The sequence below is a fragment of the Chelonia mydas genome, chromosome 28, assembly GCF_015237465.2.
Source record: "Chelonia mydas isolate rCheMyd1 chromosome 28, rCheMyd1.pri.v2, whole genome shotgun sequence".
Classification (NCBI taxonomy): domain Eukaryota; kingdom Metazoa; phylum Chordata; order Testudines; family Cheloniidae; genus Chelonia; species Chelonia mydas.
Window position 1 is genome coordinate 7275829 of NC_051268.2, and position 19314 is coordinate 7295142.

The 19314-nt window shown below is 50.1% G+C and overlaps 2 protein-coding genes across 24 annotated transcripts in view; one reads left to right on the forward strand and one right to left on the reverse strand.

Moving 5' to 3' along the window:
• LOC102934530 (zinc finger protein OZF) overlaps positions 1–19314 on the reverse strand; it is a 1287564-nt gene that overhangs the window by 536098 nt on the left and 732152 nt on the right. For 4 of the 21 annotated variants that reach the window (XM_043537271.1, XM_037887341.2, XM_037887331.2 and 1 more), the window contains exons 3-5: positions 18415–18541; positions 13381–13494; positions 8471–12816 (exon numbers count right to left, since the gene is read on the reverse strand). The exons of 6 other annotated variants lie outside the window; for them this stretch is intronic. In XM_043537271.1, the coding sequence (XP_043393206.1) occupies positions 11312–12816; positions 13381–13494; positions 18415–18541 (1746 nt within the window). In that variant the 3' untranslated portion in view covers positions 8471–11311. Of the gene's footprint in view, positions 1–1226; positions 1232–2665; positions 2875–8470; positions 12817–13380; positions 13495–18414; positions 18542–19314 lie in introns of those variants that run through there. 11 more of the 21 variants (XM_043537284.1, XM_043537283.1, XM_043537280.1 and 8 more) reach the window with 6 other exon arrangements.
• Positions 1–19314, forward strand: part of LOC102930400 (zinc finger protein 501) — a 1110025-nt gene that overhangs the window by 386442 nt on the left and 704269 nt on the right. The window lies entirely within an intron of this gene.

Consider the following 19314-nt stretch of genomic DNA (forward strand, 5'->3'; position numbering starts at 1 on the left):
CCACCTCCACATGGCCACTCTCAGCCTATTGCTAACAGTTCCTTCCAGCCTTCAGCTCTATAAATAAATAAAACACGGTGTTACCGGTGTTACAAAAGGTAGGTCCTGCCAGAGCAACCTGATCTCCTTCTGTGAGAAGATAACTAATGTTTTGGACAAAGGAAATGCAGTAGCTCTCATCTATCTGGATGTCAGTAAGGCATCTGATACAGTTCCACATGGGAAACTATTTGTTAAATTGGAGAAGATGGGGATTAATGTGAGAACTGAAAAGTCGATAAGGAATTGGTTACAGGGGAGACTACAAGGGGTCATACTGAATGGTGAGTTGTCAGGCTGGAAGAAGGTTACTAGTGGAGTTCCTCAGAGATCAGTCTTGGGACCAATCTTATTCCACATTTTTATTAGTGACCTTGGCACAGAAAGTGGGAGTGTGACACAAAGCTGGGAGGGATTGCCAACATGGAGGAGGACAGGAATATCATCCAAGAAGATCTGCATGACCTTGAAAGCGGGAGTAATAGAAATTGGATGAAAATTAATAGTGCAAAATTATGCATTTAGGAACTAACAACAAGAACTTTTGCAATAAGCTGGGGAGTAATCAGTTGGAAGTGACAGAGGAGGAGAAAGACCTCGGTGTATTGGTTGATCAGAGGCTAACTATGAGCTGCCTTATGAGTGGAGACTCAAAGAGCTTGTCTCGTTTAGCCTAACCAAAAGAAGGCTGAGGGGAGATCTGATTGCTCTCTATAAATACATCACAAGGATAAATACCAGGGAAGGAGAGGAGTTATTTAGGTTAAGCACCAATGCTGGCACTAGAACAAATGGATATTGGCCGTCAATAAGTTTTTGCTTCAAATTATGCGAAGGTTTCTAACCATCAGCATGAAGTTTTGGAACAACCTCCCAAGGGGAGCAGTGGGGGCAAAATACCTAACTGGCTTCAAGACTGAACTTGATAAGTTTATGGATGGGGTGGTAGGATGGGACTGCCTACAATGGCATGTAGTCAGTCTGCAACTCCTAGCAGCAAAAAATTCGGGGAAGGGGTTGGAAAAGGTGGGGCAGGGGTGGGGCCACATGGAAGGGGTGGAATGGGGGCGGGGCCAGGAGCAGTGATGTAGCCCTCGGGCCAATGCACTAGTCCTCCTGTGGCCCTCGGGGTCATTTGAGTTTGAGACCCCTGCCCTAGACACTCCCAGACTGGTGTACCTCTAAACCTGGTCTTAAAAATCTCCAATGAAGGAATTTCCAACCTCCCTTGGAAGCCAATGCAATGCAAAGACAGACCAAAACAACACTGTGCACACACACACTGGGTTTGCGGTTAAGGGGAGAGGCAAGAATTCAAACAATCTGGATTCAGTTCCCAGTTTTGCCCCAAATTCTCCATGCAAACTTGAGTAAATTACTTCAGCTCTTTGAGCTTCAGTTTCCCCATCTGTAAAATGGAGAGTAGCCGCCCACCATTTCCCGATGTAGCCTTTGGGGTTTTGTGGCAAGGCCCCTCGGTCGCTGCGGGCACGTCTACGCGGCAGGTGGTCACCGGCGGCCGGCCTGTGCCCGCGGACAGGGGCTCACGGGGCTCAGGCTGCGGGGCTGTGGAATGGGGGTGTCGATGGTCCGGCTGGGCTGCAGCCCAAGGCCCGGCCCCCTCCCACCTCGCAGGGTCCTCCAGCCCGAGCCCGGACCCCTACCCGGCCACGAACCAGCCCCTTCGCCGAGCCCTGGGCCCCGAGCCGGCGGCATGGGCCAGCGGCGGGTGTCGCAGGCAGGTGGGGAGACCCGGGGTGTCCGCGCAGCCCCTGGCCCAAGGGGGCCCCGATCTCGGCCAGGGCTCTGGAAATCCCGGCCTGACAGGATCCCTGATTTTCTTTGGGGTCCCTGCAGCGCCTGGGGAAGGATGCGGGGAAGGATCTTTGTCAGGGTCGGTGCAGGGCCAGGGCCAGGCCCAGGGGACACAGATCTCCGCGGAGGTCTCTGAAGCGCCCGGGACCCCGGCGGCCGCAGTCCTGCGCTGCCTGGCACGAGGGGGCCGTGGTCTCGGCCCGGGTCTCAGTTTTACCTGGCACAAGGGGGGCCTGATGTCAGCGGGGAAAAGAGGGGAAAGCAGAGGGGATCACAGAGCGATATTCCATCAACACCCCAGCGGGCCGGCAGGGAGCCCCGGGCGGGGACCGGGGGGCTGGGGTCAGAAGGTCACTGGCTGGCAGGGGGGGCTGGGAATGTGACCTGCGGGGAAAATGGGGGGGGGGGCTCCCCAGACCGGAGACCTGAACTGGCCACGGGCGAAGGGGGGAGGAAACGGGGTACGGGGGGGGCAGAGCCCGTCTCAGGGAGGTGGGGGAAGGGGGGGGTCACCCGGGCTGCTGCTCGCTGCTGTGGGGAGAGAAAGGGGGCAGGGCGGGAGCGGGGGGTCCCAGGGGAGGGGGCAGCGGTAAATCCGAGGGGATCTCAGCCCCCCCCGCCTCTCCCCGCTCCCCGGGGGGCCCCGGCTCCTCCCCCGGCCACGTCCGGGCTGCGCCGACATTTTCCCTCCCCCGGTCTCCCCCCGCCCGGCCCCCCCGGGGGCAGATCCCGGCGCTGCGAGAGGCCGGTCCCCCCCCCGGACACGGGGCAGAGTCACCGCCCGGCCCCGCCCCCGGGGTCGCTCCGGTACCTGGAGGCTGCAGCGCCGCAGCGGGGCGGGCGGAGCCCGGGGCGGCCCCAGGGCGGCTCCGGCGGGAGCGGGGCCGGGCCGGGCACGGGGGGGTTAACGAAGGTCTCGCGCCCACCCCGCGATCTGCGCATGCCCAGAGCTCCAACGGCCCCAACCGCTTCCCGGCCCCGCGCGAGCCCAGCCCGGCTCCGCCTCCCCCGTCCGACGTCACTTCCGCTCCCGGGGGAGTCAGGCACTACATCTCCCAGCCTGCCCCGGGGGCCGCTTCCGCCTCCTCCGGCCCAGGGCAGGGCGGGCCCCGGGGTCAGCCTGACCCCGCCCCCCGGCCCCGCCCCCCGCCGGCGCCTTCCCGCGCCTCAGGCGAACTCTCGTGTCCGCGCGTCCCGCCCGCTGGGGATCGAACCAACCGCCCCCCGGCCCCGCCCCCGGGTCCAACCGCCCCCCCCGGCCCCGCCCCCGGGTCCAACCGCCCCCCCGGCACCGCCCCCTCCGCGTCCAACCGCCCCCCGGCCCCGCCCCCGCGTCCAACCGTCCCTCCGGCCCCGCCCCCCCCGTCTCCAACCGCCCCCCCGTGTCCAACCGCCTCCCCGGCCCCCCCCCCTCCGTATCCAACCGCCCCCCGCCCCCGGGTCCAACCGTCTCCCCGGCCCCGCCCCCACCCGGGTCCAACCGTCCTCCCGGCCCCCCCCTCCGCGTCCAACCGCCCCCCGGCCCCGCCCGCTCCGCGTCAAACCGCCCCCCCGGCCCCGCCCCCGGGTCCAACCGTCCTCCCGGCCCCGCCCCCTCCGCGTCCAACCGCCCCCCCGGCCCCGCCCCCGGGTCCAACCGCCCCCCCCGGCCCCGCCCCCGTGTGAGCGCCCCTCTCCTCCCGGCGCCTCTGGTCTCCCCGGGGCTCCACCGGCCGCTGGGGGCGGGGGTGTTACCCCCCACACCTCCCGTCCCGATTTTGGGGTCTTTCTCTTCTATAGGGTCCTATTACCCCCTCACTCCCAGTCCCGATTTTGGGGTCTTTCTCTTACATAGGGTCCTATTACCCCCCCACCCCCAATTTTGGGGTCTTTCTCTTATATAGTGTCCTATTACCCACCCCCTACCCCCAGTCCCAATTTTGGAGTCTTTCTCTCATATAGGGTCCTATTACCCCCACTCCCAGTCCCGATTTAGGGTCAGCACGGGTCACCCGGGTTCTGCCAGTTCCCACGGTCCTGAGCTGAATGCTTCGCGCTTCGATGAAAAGACCCTCCAGCAAAGGCACCCCGCCCCGCGCGGCAGACTGCAGCAGATGGGCAATCCGGCTGGATGGTTCGCCTTGGCACCACCTTTACGGACCTCGCCCTCGTGACATTCGCCAGCTGCAGGGTGCGGGGGTAAGGGCAGAATTAAGGTTGCACTGCAGGGGCGGCGTGTTGCTTTACTGCTCCGTTTCCTGGTTTTCAGAGGGTTTTACTTTCCCCACGATACACATGCTGGAAGGGCATGAGGCAGCAGTGGGGAGCTGTAACTCTGCTCTCATGTAGCTTGTGGGCATTTAACTTCCTCGATTTCTTTTTAATCAACTTTTTTTGCCACTTTTCAGAGTAGCAGCCGTGTTAGTCTGTATCTGCAAAAAGAAAAGGAGGACTTGTGGCACCTTAGAGACTAACTGTGTCTACATTAAGAATAGGAGGACTTGTGGCACCTTAGAGACGAACAAATTTATTTGAGCATAAGCTTTCGGGAGCTACAGCTCACTTCTTCGGATGCATGCAGTGCAAAATACAGGGGGGAGATTTCATGTTCTCTGTGTATATAAATCTCCCCCCTATATTTTCCACTGCATGCATCCGATGAAGTGAGCTGTAGCTCACAAAAGCTTATGCTCAAATAAATTTGTTAGTCTCTAAGGTGCCACAAGTCCTCCTTTTCTTTTTGCAGATACAGACTAACAAGGCTGCTACTCTGAAACCTATGTCTACATTAGAGCTTTTGCCAGCGAGCTATGTCAGGCAGGGAAGTGATTTTTTTTCACACCAATTATCGACAGAGCAATGCTCTCAAAACTCTGAATTAGCGACCCGTCCAATATCTCCATGTAAATTTTAGAGCACTTGAAAATCGTTTTCTGAAGACAAATGTTGGTATCAAGGCAAGATTTTGAAGAGAAACTCCTGCAGAATGTAAGAAAAATCCACAATGCACATTGTCAGAAAGTTGTCAGTGACAGGGCTCAGACTCAAATGCGGGATACAGCTCAGGTTTAATGGCCATGGCATGTCCTCTTGAACCAACCCATTACTGTGACAGCAGATGGCTGGAGGCCCTCTAGCTTTAAAAGACCTTCATCTTGCTGCACATGTGAATCTCAGTCTCTTGAATCATCATTTGATGATGGTGTAGGGAGGAGGGTTTTAGGTTTATTAGGAACTGGGGAGCCTCTTGGGAAAGGAGGAACCTATACAGGAAGGATGGGGTCCGCCTAAACCAAAATGGAACCAGACTTCTGGCATGTAAAATTAAAAAGTTCATAAAGGGGCTGTTAAACTAAGGGCTGAGGAACGACAATAGGAGTGAAGGAACACATGGTTTGGACAGAGCCATCCCTTAGGGGAGGATCGCTGAATGGGGATTCTGTATATCCGAGTAAAGAGCAGAGGACAGAAGTTCATAAAGCAGAGGTAGTAGCTGAAGAGAAACTGTCAAATGACAAAGAGTCCTATTCAATTCCATCGCATGAAGGCAGACAACTCAATATTGACAAATGTGATAGGTTGTTGTGTACAAATGCAAGAAGGCTAAATTCTCAGCTGAGTGTCCTTGAATACCTGGTTTTAAATGGGGAGACTGATTATTATCATTCCACCAAGCTCAGTACTACCTATTTTTATCAATGGGACATGGTAATATCACAAAATATATAGGAATGACAGAATAGGTTGTGCTTACGGTTTTACCCGCGCAGTGTAGGGCACCCCACCTCTATCCTGCCGAGGGCTGGGGGTGTGAGACACCTATCCTTACTCAGGGGGCTCCGGAAGAAACCTGGTCAATTTAAGTACCAGCCCTTTCCCATGGGACTCAGTGCCCTACAGGTCTACAGAACATTTTGCCACTGAAAGAGCCTTACCCAGCTGTGCTCTAAACATCTGTTTATTAGCAACACACACAGAACACAAATACCAAGCAAATTTCTTACCCTCACCACTCCCAATATACAGACAGATTTCTGCCAATGGCCAGTCAGGATCCACTCATCTGGGGGTTCCCAGCGCCCATGCACATCATGGTCGTGTTGTGGGTATGATGTTTTCCAGCTTGTTTTAACAGATAGCTGCAAGCACGGACTTTCTTTCCCAGCCACGAGATTACAGTGGGGGGTGTTGAAATGCCCATAGTGATTCTGGGAGACCCAGCGTACCCCTTACAGCCATGGCTCATTAAACCTTACACGGGACACCAGGAAAGCAGTAAGGAGTGGTTCAACAACAGCTGAGTAGGTGCTGGATGACAGTGGAATGTGTCTTTGGCAGATTAAAGGCACGCTGGCGATGCCTTTATGGAAGGTTAGACCTCAATGTGGATAATATTCCAATGGTCATTGCCGTGTGCTGTATGTTGCATAATCTCTGTGACGCTAAGGGGGAAAGGTTTGCTCGTGAGTGGAGTGCTGAGGCAGACCGCTTGGCCACTGATTTTGAGCAGCCAGATATCAGGGCTGTCAGAGGAGCCCAGAGGGGAGCTATTCGAATTAGGGAGGCTTTGAGGCAGCACTTTGACAATGACCTCCAGTAACATATATCTCTTTCTGAGTTGATTCAATGTTATACGCCATTTTGTTTTCCTTGGGGGCAATGGTGACATCTGGGGCCTTCGATTCCTGTAATAAAGTGATTAAAATGCCTGTGAACGTATTCGCACTTCCTGCTATCTCACCGTATAGGAAAAAAAAATAAAGAGGATTTACCATTATAAAAGTTTGCTTTCATTGCACAAGAAACAGCACACACATGTGGTCACCGCCAGAGCCAGTGTCCGACCTGTGGCATCCCTGCACCACAGCCAGGACCTGGAAAGGAGGCCTGGGACATGTGAGGGAGAGACTGTGAATTTCCCTTATGTTCCAGAGACTCGCTGTATGGGGAGACGAATCCATGCTATCAGAACTCCGTTCCAAAAGACAAAATGCCAAAATATTTGCAAAATTCTCCAAGGACATGATGGACAGAGACCACAACAGGGATCTGCAGCAGTGCCACGTGAAAATTGAGCTCAAACAAGCCTACCAAAAAACCAAAGAGGCAAATGGCTGCTCTGGGTCAGAGCCCCAGACATGCCGCTTCTATGATGAGCTGCATACAATTCGGGGGGGGAGGGGGCTACCACTACCCCACCCCTGTCCTTGGACACCTGCAAGCGGGGAGTCTTATGCAACAGGGATGAGGATTTTGGGGATGAAGAAGAGGAGGAGGATAGTGCAGAGCATGCAAGTGGAGAAACTGTTCTCCCTGACAGCCAGGAACTGTTTATCACCCCGGAGCCAATACCCTCCCAACCCGGGCTCCCAGACCATGAAGCCGGAGGAGGCACCTCTGGTGAGTGTACCTTTGTAAATAGAATACATGGTTTAAAAGCAAGCGTGTTTAATGATTAATTTGCCCTGAAGACTTGGGATGCATTCGCAGCCAGTACAGCAACTGGAAAAGTCTGTTAACATGTCTGGGGATGGAGTGGAAATCCTCCAGGGACATTATTAAGGGGACACTCAGAGATGGCTATTCCTACTGGGCTGTTTTCCGGTGGCTGAAAAGAAATCATACCCGCTGTTAGCCATGTTGCCGGGGGGGAGGGGGGGCGTTCATGTTTGGCTGGCAGGGATCTTCCCTGATACTAGTCATGCAGTAGGGGGAGGGGTGAAGTGATCATCTCAGAGAATTGGGGGGGGGGGGGTAGTTGGGTTTGTGCTGCACATTAACCCAAAAACCGCAGCCCCTCCTTTTAAATGGCCAACCCAACGGGTGCTTGGTATGCGAAAGGAGGGCACTGCTGTTTGAAACCATTCCCACATGTTATGAAGGTTGAAGAAGCCAAAAGACCGTGGCTTACCATGGCTGCTTGCAAGCCGAATTCTGTTGCCCGGCCCTGCATGTGTGATCTCTCACACCAAACCGGCAGGCCCTCAATATAAGAGGAAAAATGCAACCTTTTACCGAAAGCACATCTGCTCTGTGATGTTAACAGCTTGGTTCCCCATGAAAGTGTCTACCCATTGTTCTCTAAAATGTGTCTTTTTAAATACCACTCTCCCTTTTTTTCCTCCCGCAGCTGCAGATGTTTCAACGCTCCCCCTATCATCTCCGTCCCAGAGGCTAGTGCAGATAAGGAGAAAAAAATGTACTCACGCTGAAATGTTCTCTGAGCTCATGCAGTCCTCCCGCACTGAAAGAGCTCAGCAGAATGCATGGAGGCAAACAATGTCAGAGTCCAGAAAAGCAGAAAATGAACACGAGGATAGGAGGGATGAGCGAGATGAGAGGTGGCAGGAGCGAGATGAGAGGAGGCAGGATGCCATGCAGAGGCTACTGGGGGATCAAACTGATATGCTCTGGCATCTGGTGGTGCTGCAGGAAAGGCAGCAGGACCACAGCCCCTGTGTAACCGCCCACCCTCCTCCCCAAGTTCCATAGCCTCCTCACCCAGACGCTTAAGAATGCGGTGGCGGGGGAGCTTTGAAGTGCAGTGTGCCTTGTCCTTCTCTCCTCCCCCACCCTTCCCGGGCTACCTTGGCAGTTATCCCCCTATTTGTGTGATGAATTAATAAAGAATTCATGATTTTGAAACAACAATGACTTTATTGCCTTTGCAAGCAGTAATCGAAGGGGAGAAGGTGATTGGCTTACAGGGAAGTAGAGTGAACCAAGGAGGCGGGTTTTCATCAAGGAGAAACAAACAAGAAGTGTCACACAGTACCCTGGCCAGTCATGAAACTGGTTTTCAAAGCTTCTCTGATGCGCAGTGTGCCCTGCTGTGCTTTTCTAATCGCCCTGGTGTCTGGCTGTGCGTAATCAGTGGCCAGGTGATTTGCCTCAACCTCCCACCCCACCATAAACATCTCCCCCTTACTCTCACAGAGATTGTGGAGCACACAGCAAGCAGCAATAAAAATGGGAATATTGGTTGTGCTGAGGTCTAACAGAGTCAGTAAACTGCACCAGCGCGCTTTTAAACATCCAAATGCACATTCTAAAACCATTCTGCACTTGCTCAGCCTAGCTGAACAGCTCCTGATGACTGTCCAGGCTGCATGTGTACGGCTTCATGAGCCAGGGCATTAAGGGGTAGGCTGGGTCCTCAAAGATAACTATAGGCATTTCAACATCTCCAACAGTTATTTTCTGGTCTAGGAAGTAAATCCCTTGCTGTAGGTGTTTAAACAGACCAGAGTTACTGAAGATGCGAGAGTCATGTACCTTTCCCGGCCATCCCACGTTGATGTCGGTGAAACGTCCCTTGTGATCCACCAGAGCTTGCAGCAGTATTGAAAAGTACCCCTTGCGGTTTATGTACTGGCTGCCAAGGTGATCCAGTCCCAAGATAGGGATATGGGTTCCGTCTATGGCCCCACCACAGTTAGGGAATCCCATTGCAGCAAAGCCATCAACTATGACCTGCACATTTCCAAGGATCACTACCCTTGATAGCAGCAGCTCAGTGATTGTGTTGGCTACTTGCATCACAGCAACCCCCACAGTAGATTTGCCCACTCCAAATTTATTGCCAACTGACCGGTAGCTGTCTGGCATTGCAAGCTTCCACAGGGCTATCGCCACTCACTTGTGAACTGTGAGGGCTGCTCTCATCTTGGTGTTCTTGCGATTCAGGGCAGGGGAAAGCAAGTCACAAAGTTCCAGGAAAGTGCCCTTATGCATGCGAAAGTTTCGCAGCCACTGGGAATCATCCCAGACCTGCAACACTGTGCAGTCCCACCAGTCTGTGCTTGTTTCCCGGGCCCAGAATCGGCATTCCACGGCATGAGCCTGCCCCATTGCCACCAGGATGTCCAAATTGCCAGGGCCCGTACTTTGAGAGAAGTCTGTGTCCATGTCCTCATCACTCTTGTCACCGCGCTGCCGTCGCCTCCTCGCCTGCTTTTGCAGGTTCTGGTTCTGCACATACTGCAGGATAATGCGCAAGGTGTTTACAATGCTCATAACGGCCACGGTGATCTGGCGACTGACGACATGTACCCAAAACCACGCGTGACAATGTTTTTGCCCCATCAGGAATTGGGAGCTTAACCCAGAATTCCAATGGGCGGCAGAGACTGTGGGAACTGTGGGATAGCTACCCACAGTGCACCACTCCATAAATCAATGCTAGCCATGGTAGTGAGGACACACAACGCCGACTTAATGTGGACATATGCAATCGACTGTATAAAATCGATTTCTAAAAATTGACTTATATAATATCAACCTAATTTCATACCGTAGACATACACTTGGAGTAATTTTACACTTCTCTGGAGTAGAATTCTTCACCAACCACACAACATATCAGTAGCAATAGTGAGGTATAACTCCCCCAAATATGCCCTTTTATTTCTTTAATCTGGTGGCACAGATTTAAATTAGGGACTAAATTCAGGTGCTGCTTAGATTCCGTGTAAGACACCAAATGTCAGGTATCTATTAACAATAGGTGTCTTTCTGCAGGTATATCACATTCCACATGGATTTCATTTTCTACACATTTGCAGCATCTCCCAGGGGATTAGGAAGGAGATATCTTCAGGAGCGACCTCCTGCGGGCCTGGGCCACAACTGCTTTGGGAGGCAAATGGATGGGTATTTTGCTTAGTTACAAGTAATTTACTAGGGAATCCTCTTCCCAGCCTTTCAGAGAAAATATTGACCTAACCAATTGAACAACAGTGGGGATTGGGATGGTGATGGGGAGTAAGTGAATCCCTCTGACTAACCCTATCTTCTTCTGTTGTTACAGACAGTGAATTGACATTTTTCCCTATCCCTGCCCCATTCCTACTCTTTATGATAGTTGAATATATTTTAAGGGAGGAAAATGGTAGTAAAAATATCTGCTCTCCAGCACAACCTGAAGCAACAACAGAGCAACTGGGAATGAAACTATTTGTTACTGAAGGGGGAACTTGATGAGTAACAATTGCTTTGAAATGGGGGAACAGTATAACCGTGATACTCAGGGTTTGTTTAGACTAGGAAAAGTGATAGAGTTTAGGTCAGGTCAAGGGGAAAGCCAATGCCAACCACTGCACCTGGGCTGCATCTGCACGACAACTGTAATTGTCTTTTTACACCAAGATCTCTCACATGAGGAGCCAAAGCCATGTACAGCCCTAGTGGATGTAAGGCACGGGTAGTTTTTGACTCAGTGTAGCTTCTTAGGATCAAACGTCTCTCTCCCACCTGGAGATGATGAACATTCCTGGCGGGAGGGACACACACTCCTATGATTCAAAAGGAAAGCACTTGATAGGAAAGATCACAGGACTGACCCCAAAAAAGGGTGAGCTGCAAAAGGCAGAAGCAGACAACTGATCTGGGGGAGCTGAGAGACCACGGTGAAGATGGTGCAAAGATCACTATGTGGGGATTAGCAAATGTGATTTCAAAAAAAATAATAAATCTTTGGTCAGCCCTGGTCAAGGCATTTGTTACAGTTCTCTCTCACGTGGATTTTCTGATGTCTAATAAGGCTGGAACTTTCACTGAAGCTTTTCCCGCACTCCGAGCATGTGTAGGGCATCTCCCCCGTGTGGATTCGCTGATGTCTGATGAGGTGTGAGCTCCGACTGAAGCTTTTCCCACACACAGAGCATCCATAAGGTTTCTCACCTGTGTGGATTCTTCTATGTGTGAGAAGGTGTGAGCTGCGATTGAAGCTTTTCCCGCACTCAGAGCATGTGTAGGGCTTCTCTCCTGTGTGGATTCTCTGATGTAAGATGAGGGATGAACTATGAATGAAGCATTTCCCACACTCAGAGCATCCATAAGGTTTCTCACCTGTGTGGATTCTTCTATGTGTGATAAGGTGTGACCTCTGATTGAAGCTTTTCCCGCACTCAGAGCATGTGTACAGTTTTTCTCCTGTGTGGATTCTACGATGTGTGATAAGGGCTGAGTGCCCACTAAAGCTTTTCCCACACTCAGAGCATGTGTAGGGCATCTCTCCTGTGTGGATTCTCTGATGTGAGATGAGGGCTGAACTACGAATGAAGCATTTCCCACACTCAGAGCATCCATAAGGTTTCTCACCTGTGTGGATTCTTCTATGTGTGATAAGGTGTGAGCTCTGATTGAAGCTTTTCCCGCACTGAGAGCATGTGTAGAGTTTCTCCCCTGTGTGGATTCGTTGATGTCTGATAAGGCTCCCACTCTGACTGAAGCTTTTCCCACACTCAGAGCATGTGTGGGGTGTCTCTCCTGTGTGGATTCTCTGATGTGTGGTCAGGGCAGACCTCTGATTGAAGCTTTTCCCGCACTCCGAGCATGTGTAGGGCGTCTCTCCTGTGTGGATTCTTTGATGTGTGATCAGGGCAGAGCTGTGATTGAAGCTTTTCCCGCACTCAGAGCATGTGTAGGGCGTCTCTCCTGTGTGGGTTCTACGATGTGTGCTCAGCATAGAGATCTGACTGAAGCTTTTCCCGCACTCAGAGCACATGTAGGGCGTCTCTCCTGTGTGGGTTCTACGATGTGTGATAAGGTGTGAGCTCCGACTGAAGCTTTTCCCGCACTCCGAGCAGGTGTAGGGCTTCTCTCCCGTGTGGATTCTCCAATGTGTGATAAGGGCAGAGCTATGACTAAAGCTTTTCCCGCACTCAGAGCACATGTAAGGTCTCTCTTCTCTTTTCCCACTCTCATGGCATGTGTAGCGTGTCTCTTGCAAGTTGATTCTCTCGCGTGTAACAAGGTCTGAGTGGCTACTCAAGTTTTCCTCTGGTCTCTGCCGAGCCTCACAGGCTTTTGCTTTTTCTGGGAGTGCACAACTCCTGGAACCATTCCCTTTGGATCTTCCTGATGACATCCGATGTGGTTCTACTTGCTCAGCATCTTCTTGCTGGGGTTTCTCCTCCTCATTCTCACTCACCATCCCATCACTTGATGGGAGACAGAGAGAATCCAGACATAGATCATTCCCTGCACCAGAAAGAAAGGAAATCTCAGATAGATGAATGGAAAAAAGAGCCAACAAACCAAAATATGTGCGGAAGAGATCAAACCTCTGCGGAGCTTGATTTTCCCCAAACCCCTCCACAGAGGAAGGGATCAGTTTTGGTCCCCATCTCACCAGAACACTCATGGGAAAGCGAGATCGGAGAGGGACCTGCTGCCAGTTGTCAGTCAGAAGAGGTGGGAAGCCATGAGTGACATAGAAAAACGGATGAACAAACCAAAATATGTGTGGGAGAGATCAAACCTATCAGGAGCTAATTTTCCCCAAACCCTTTCTCAGAGGAGAGAGGAAGGGGTCAGTTTTGGCCTGCATCTCACCAGAACACTCAGGGGAAAGCGAGATTGGGGAGGGACCTGCTGCCAGTTGTCAGTCAGAATAGGAGGGAAGCCCTGGGTGACATCTGCCTAATGATTCCACATCTGCAGGGAAGAATCCTGAACTTGGAGAGCTCACAGGTCTTTGTAGGGCATCCCAAATGTTTCCTGCATTCCTAAACAGTTTTTGCGTTGGTTTAACTAATTCCTCACCTGTGCAGGCAGGTATCGGGAGCACTTCTTTCTCAGAGCCCTGGAGGTCTGGGACCCATGGCTCTTCACCCTTTTCCAACTGCGAGATCACATCAGGTTTGGAAACTGGAAGCCCTACTCCAGGCAAAGAAAACAAGGGAGGTCAGTGGAATTTGTGGGATACTTGTCACAAAGAATATTCCATGGTTTTAATCCCAGCTCATTTTTAAGCAGTAACATTCCAAGGCCATCTTCGTTGGCTCAAAATGGCAGGAGAGTTATTATTATTATAAATCATATTCATTACCTCAGTGCCTAAGGACCAACTAATAGTGAGTCCCCATTGTGCTAGACAAAGTACAAAACACAGAATAGTAGATGGCCCATGCCCTGAAGAATTTACAATCTAAATAGACAAGACAGACACAGAAGGGGGAAGGGGTAGAACCCACTGTTAGAAGATAGATATTCAGGCCCCCCTGTAAAGTCTACACTTTAAGAACTTAGGTGTATTTTTATCACTTAGCTACTTACAGGGGTATAAAAACAAAGAATCAAAATCACAGTCCGCCTGTGTATGGGCCTTCTCTCACGAGGATAGTCTGAGGCCTTGTTCTTAGGCTAAGGCTTTTGGCCAAGCAGCAGGGGCAGCCATAAGCTGGGAAGCATAGGGTCACATCCTCACTTCCCAAACCAGTCACACTGACATAAGGTGGTTTTGGGCTGCTTAGGAAGATGATCCTGTCCGGATAGTGCCCATCATCACCAGATAAAGAAACAGATCTTAAGATGCTTAAAGAAAACTTAGTTTGATAGCATCCTGTCTGGCAAGAAATCACTTATCAATGGTTGTGTCAATCACTTATCAATCATTTCTGTATTGTTTTATCTTTATGGCCACCACTTTTACCTTGTTAATCAGTCTGGTTCTCTAATTGTTTCTGTCTGCTATATAATTAATTTTGCTAGTTGTAAGTCAATTAGGATGGTGAGGTATAATTGGTTAGAGAATTATGTTACAATATGCTAGAATTGCTTAGTTAAATTTCAGTACAATGCTGGTTAAGGTATAGCTGAGAATATTACTATATAGCCAGGGTCAAACAGGAAAGGGAAGGGAAATTGGAATCATATTTGTTAAAGGGGGGAACGGGAACAGGGAATAGGGACACAGGCAAGGCTCTGTGGCCTCAGAGCTGTGAAGGGGGACACGGGATAAATGCTCTGTGGTGTCGGGGCTGGGAACAGAACACTGGGGAACAGACTCTATGGACATATAGAGATAAGCCCAACTGGTGTGAAGGGCTTTGCAATATGCTTGCTTGGAAACTAACCCCAATAAACATCGCATTAGCTGCACTTCGGACTTCTGGTCTTTTGCTGCTTTCTTTCTGCATGACAAGAACCAGGGAAATGGGAGGGTGAAGAGAAAGCCCTCTAACAAAACTGACATGACCTGATAACCAAGAGGTAAGCCTTTAAGGAAGGTTTTAATACACTTTGGAACGGATCAGGGATTCCCATGAGGACTGAGGAGGGGGCGATGGCAAATACACATTTAGATCCTTTTCTTCTTTTATATCTTTTCCCCATAAGGCACACGGGCACACTGTCATGGATCCATAGGATCTGTGCAATGCCCTGGCTTTTAAACAGACCTTGGGAGCTGCCGATTCAGTGCACGAGACCCCCAAGAGGTCCCACTCTTCCACAAGGATGAGCCATGGAGCTTCAACATCTGAGACTGAACCTCTGGCTTCAAGACTCCTATTCCAACCTGTGAGCTCTGCCCAGCAGGTCCAGCTGAACGACACTCCTCTTCAGAGTCTGTTCCTCAGTCAATGCACAGAGCAAGTTTTTCCTGTGACACTGGGCAGACTTTTAAAACACAGCAGGGTTTATTAGACAAGTTAAACACAGCATTGGAAAGTCCTCAGATTAGGAGAGAGAAGCGAAGAAGACAGTACAGTCCATACTGGCCAATGCCCTTGAGCCATGCTGCTGTAGAAAACAGTTTGGTTTCCTTTCACTGTGCCTGTCCACTTGTCTTCGCTCCAGCAGAGCTGCCTGCATCTGCAATCCCAGTTCTTCCTGCTCCTAAAAACATAACGAGTCCATGTATGCTTCACTCAGCCAAGCGGAGATCCTCCCATGGTCAGGTAACAATTATTCTCTTTTCTCTGTTGGGTTTTCCATTGATGTAGGTTGGTCCCAGCCATTCCTTAATGACCCATTCATATCACCCCATGACAGCTACGTGACAAAACACCTCATATCTCCTGCTCTGTATAATCATAGCGATACCAATCACAGAGGAAAACTGAGGTGTGTATTGGCATCATACATGTATCACCAAAATTCCCACCTCTATCACACACACACGCTGCTCAGAGCCCTTGGAGAGAAAGCAAAGCACAGGAGCTGGAGCTTAGTCCAGTGAAAACAGTGGAGGACAAGCTGCAATCCTCAAACCCTGGTCAAAAAGGAGAGGCATGTGGGTCCCCACCCATAGAGAGGGGCTGCGTAGAGGCCTGATACCTGAGAGGGCATTGCTTGAGCAGACCATGGGGGCAGGTCAAAGGCTTAGCTACCCCAGAACTGTGACATCAGAAAAGCACATTTTGGGGAATTAGGAAATCTACTGACTCAGGTGTAATGGGAGGGAGAATGAAACTCTCCCAGTGTGTGAAGAAGGCTGGGGAATTAAACACTAAAATTCAGGAGCAACAGCCTCTAATTCTTCCAGAAAAGGAGAATGTAAGAAACAAGAACTGGGACACGCAAACTCAGGAGGGCCAGGCTCAAAGATCCAAGGAGCCCGGAGGGAAGACCGCTTGTGGCTGCTGCAGATGGGGAGGGGGGGAAAAGACTCTCTCCAAACTCTCACTCTTGTTGACCTTGACCTGATTTTCTGATCTATGACCTAGTCTCATGTGTTGTGGGCAATTTTATACTCGCTAAAGGTAAAATGTCATGATCAGAGTATTGCTTATTAGCTTGGAACATGGGTGGAGGGGCAAGCAGATGAACAGAAATAAATGGGCTATTAAGGGCAGGGACTACACTACAGCCGGGATCAAAGCTCTGAGATCGATCCACCGGTGGTCAATGTAGCAGGTCAAGTAAAGACCTGCCGAATCGACTGTAGATCACTCTCCAGTCCACCCCTGTACTCTACCCCTGATGAGAAGAGTAAGGTAAGTAGACCTTGCGGTAACTCGACCTAAGGTACATCGATTCCAGCTGTGTTATTCACGTAGCTGGAGTTGCGCAGCATAGGTCGACTTACCGCGGTAGTGTAGACATAACCTAAGCTTGCAACAGTTAAGGGCCTTATATTAGGTTGAGGCTTTGTGGGAGTAGTTATGCTGAAGTCTGGGATTAACCTGAACAGGCCTAAGGAGCGAATCCTAGGTCAGATATTTTGCACCCTCATTTTGAGAGACTAACGAGTAACCACAAACAGGTGCAATATGCCACAGGATTCTGAGAGAAGGAAGTTTGGGGCAGGCTTTCGCAATTAGGTTGCTATGAAGTATCTCAGCAGTTGGACTGCATTCATATATTGGAACTATTAATAAATAAGTAAATCATGAGTATTAATGCTTGATGCCTAATTATGGACTTCCCAAAGGCCACATATGGGTTGGGGGCAGCTATTGACATTATCGTAATCAGAGTAAAGGAGCAGATAAAGTATATAGTCATCCTATTAACATAAGAAAGCAGATAAAATACCTCTCCTCGGTACCATTTTTTCATTTTGTTGGGTCCCTGAGATAGTGTAAACTGAAGCAGGGCCTCCCTTCTGATGGTCTCCCTTGCCCCTCCATCTTTGTTTCCAATGGTGTCCATAACTGGTAAATATGCACCATGCAAGAACCTCTTTACTATACTTATCTTAGTCTAATCGTTAGGTGTATTGATTTTTGCCTATGTTTTCAATTATAACTGTCTGTATTAAATCAAGTTTCTGTGTGTTTCACCCTATTTCATCTCCTCCATTAAATTTGAGTTGCCATGGACAAGGGCAAGTTGTACCCCAATACGTAATCTTATAGATGTACAAATTGTACAGGATACACTACCACCATGTGACATCATCAACAAAGTCCCCATTAGTGCCTGGGTAGTGCCCTTCTATGGGAGGGAGAAATGCAGCAAGGACTGGGGATGGTTGGCCAGGGTCCCTGTGCATAGAGATGGGGAGGTTATATGAGGAGGGGGGGGGGTAATGAGTGGGAGAGGGAGGTCAAGAGTTAAAATAATAATATTTGGGGGGAAAATGTATCATGAAGCGAAAATGAACAGAAATAAAACTGGAGTGTAGGCTCTAAACCAACAAGGCTTGGGTAGGGATTTGGGGTTAAAGGTCTGGGACCCCCCCCAGCTCTTCATCCCCAAACCTGTCCTCCCTGCTACTGACCCATCCAGCCCACTTCCTGCGTGCCCTTCTTCTCATTACTTTCAGCCAGCACCACCTCCCGGAACCTTGGGAACTTCTTGTGTTCCCTCCTCGTCTCTCACTACCTCATCCCTCCCTGCTGCTTTTTAGCTCTAACCCTCACACACCCTCCGCCTGTCCTGGTACCCCAGAATTATCTACTCCCCCCCTTCTCCTCCCCTCCCACAGCTCTGTTCTCCTTTCACCCGCGGGGTCCTGAATGGCAACATTATACACTCTCCTATCAAAAGAGGAGCTCATCTGACTGTCACACAAGCCATGCATGAGCCATACACCTATTTACTGAATTTAGAATTCTACAGACAGCATATTTTCCTCTTAAAATGAGGAAAAGGCATGAAAACTACAGTTATGTGATGTAGTTATTAATGTAGCCAATAAGGATACAATAAATGCAATTTTAAAATGACTGATGGCACCAAAAAGCACATGTCCAAAAATTATACTAGTGGGTGGGAGGTAAGGCAAAAGAGGGGGAAGCAAGGAAACTTGTCAAAATTTGTATGACGAATAAAGGTATAAATTTATTTCTACTGATGTTCTTTACAGACCCCACAGCTTCTCAAAACCAAGGGGACAGGATTCCTTACCCAGCAAGACCACTGTCTCATAGTTCTTCTGCATGACATCCCTGTAGAGGGCTCTCTGAGTGGGGTCCAGCAGAACCCCCTCTTCCTTGGTGAAATACACAGCCACCTCCTCGAAAGTCACCAGCCCCTAAAAGAGAAAGAGTCCAACACTCAGGACCTGCTGCCCCAGTCACAACCCCACTATTCACAAAACAGCAGCAACAGGTAAATGGAAGCTCCGGGAGGCACATGTTAACGGAGTCCCACCCCACCTTGCTTAGAGCAGCCAGAAGGCATCAGAGGGTAGAAAGAGAGGACCTGTGTGTCTCCCAGGTGACAGACAGAGGCAAGATCTTCACATTTATCACACACCTACTAGCCAGAGCTTGATACAGGAGATGAGGCTGTCTCTGAACCCTGCCAGCGACTCCCTGGTAGGAATCCCAACAAAATCCTTGCAATGGTAGTGGTAAATTAATAGATGGAAATGGCAGAATTATCAAAAGTAATGCAGAAGAGGTAAAAGCTTTCAAGAAATATTTATCTCCTGGATTTGGAGAAAAACAGATGATATACTCATATCACAAGCTGTTGATGATTACACTCTTTCCATTCCAACAATAACTCACGAGGACGTTAAACAGCAGGTATTACAGTTAGATGTGTTTAAATCAGCGGGTCCAGATAACAAGAGTTTTGAAAGACGTAGGTGTGGAGCGTGGTGGACTGTTAATGTTGATTTTAATTAGGACTGGAATAAAGCTAATGCTGTGCCAATATTTAAAAAGTGTAAAAGAGATGACCCAGCTAATTTCAAGAGTGTTAGTCTGAAATCGATACTGGGCAAGATAATGGAGCAGCCGATACTGGATTTAATTAATAAAGAATTAAAAGAGGGTAATATAATCAAGTACCCATGAA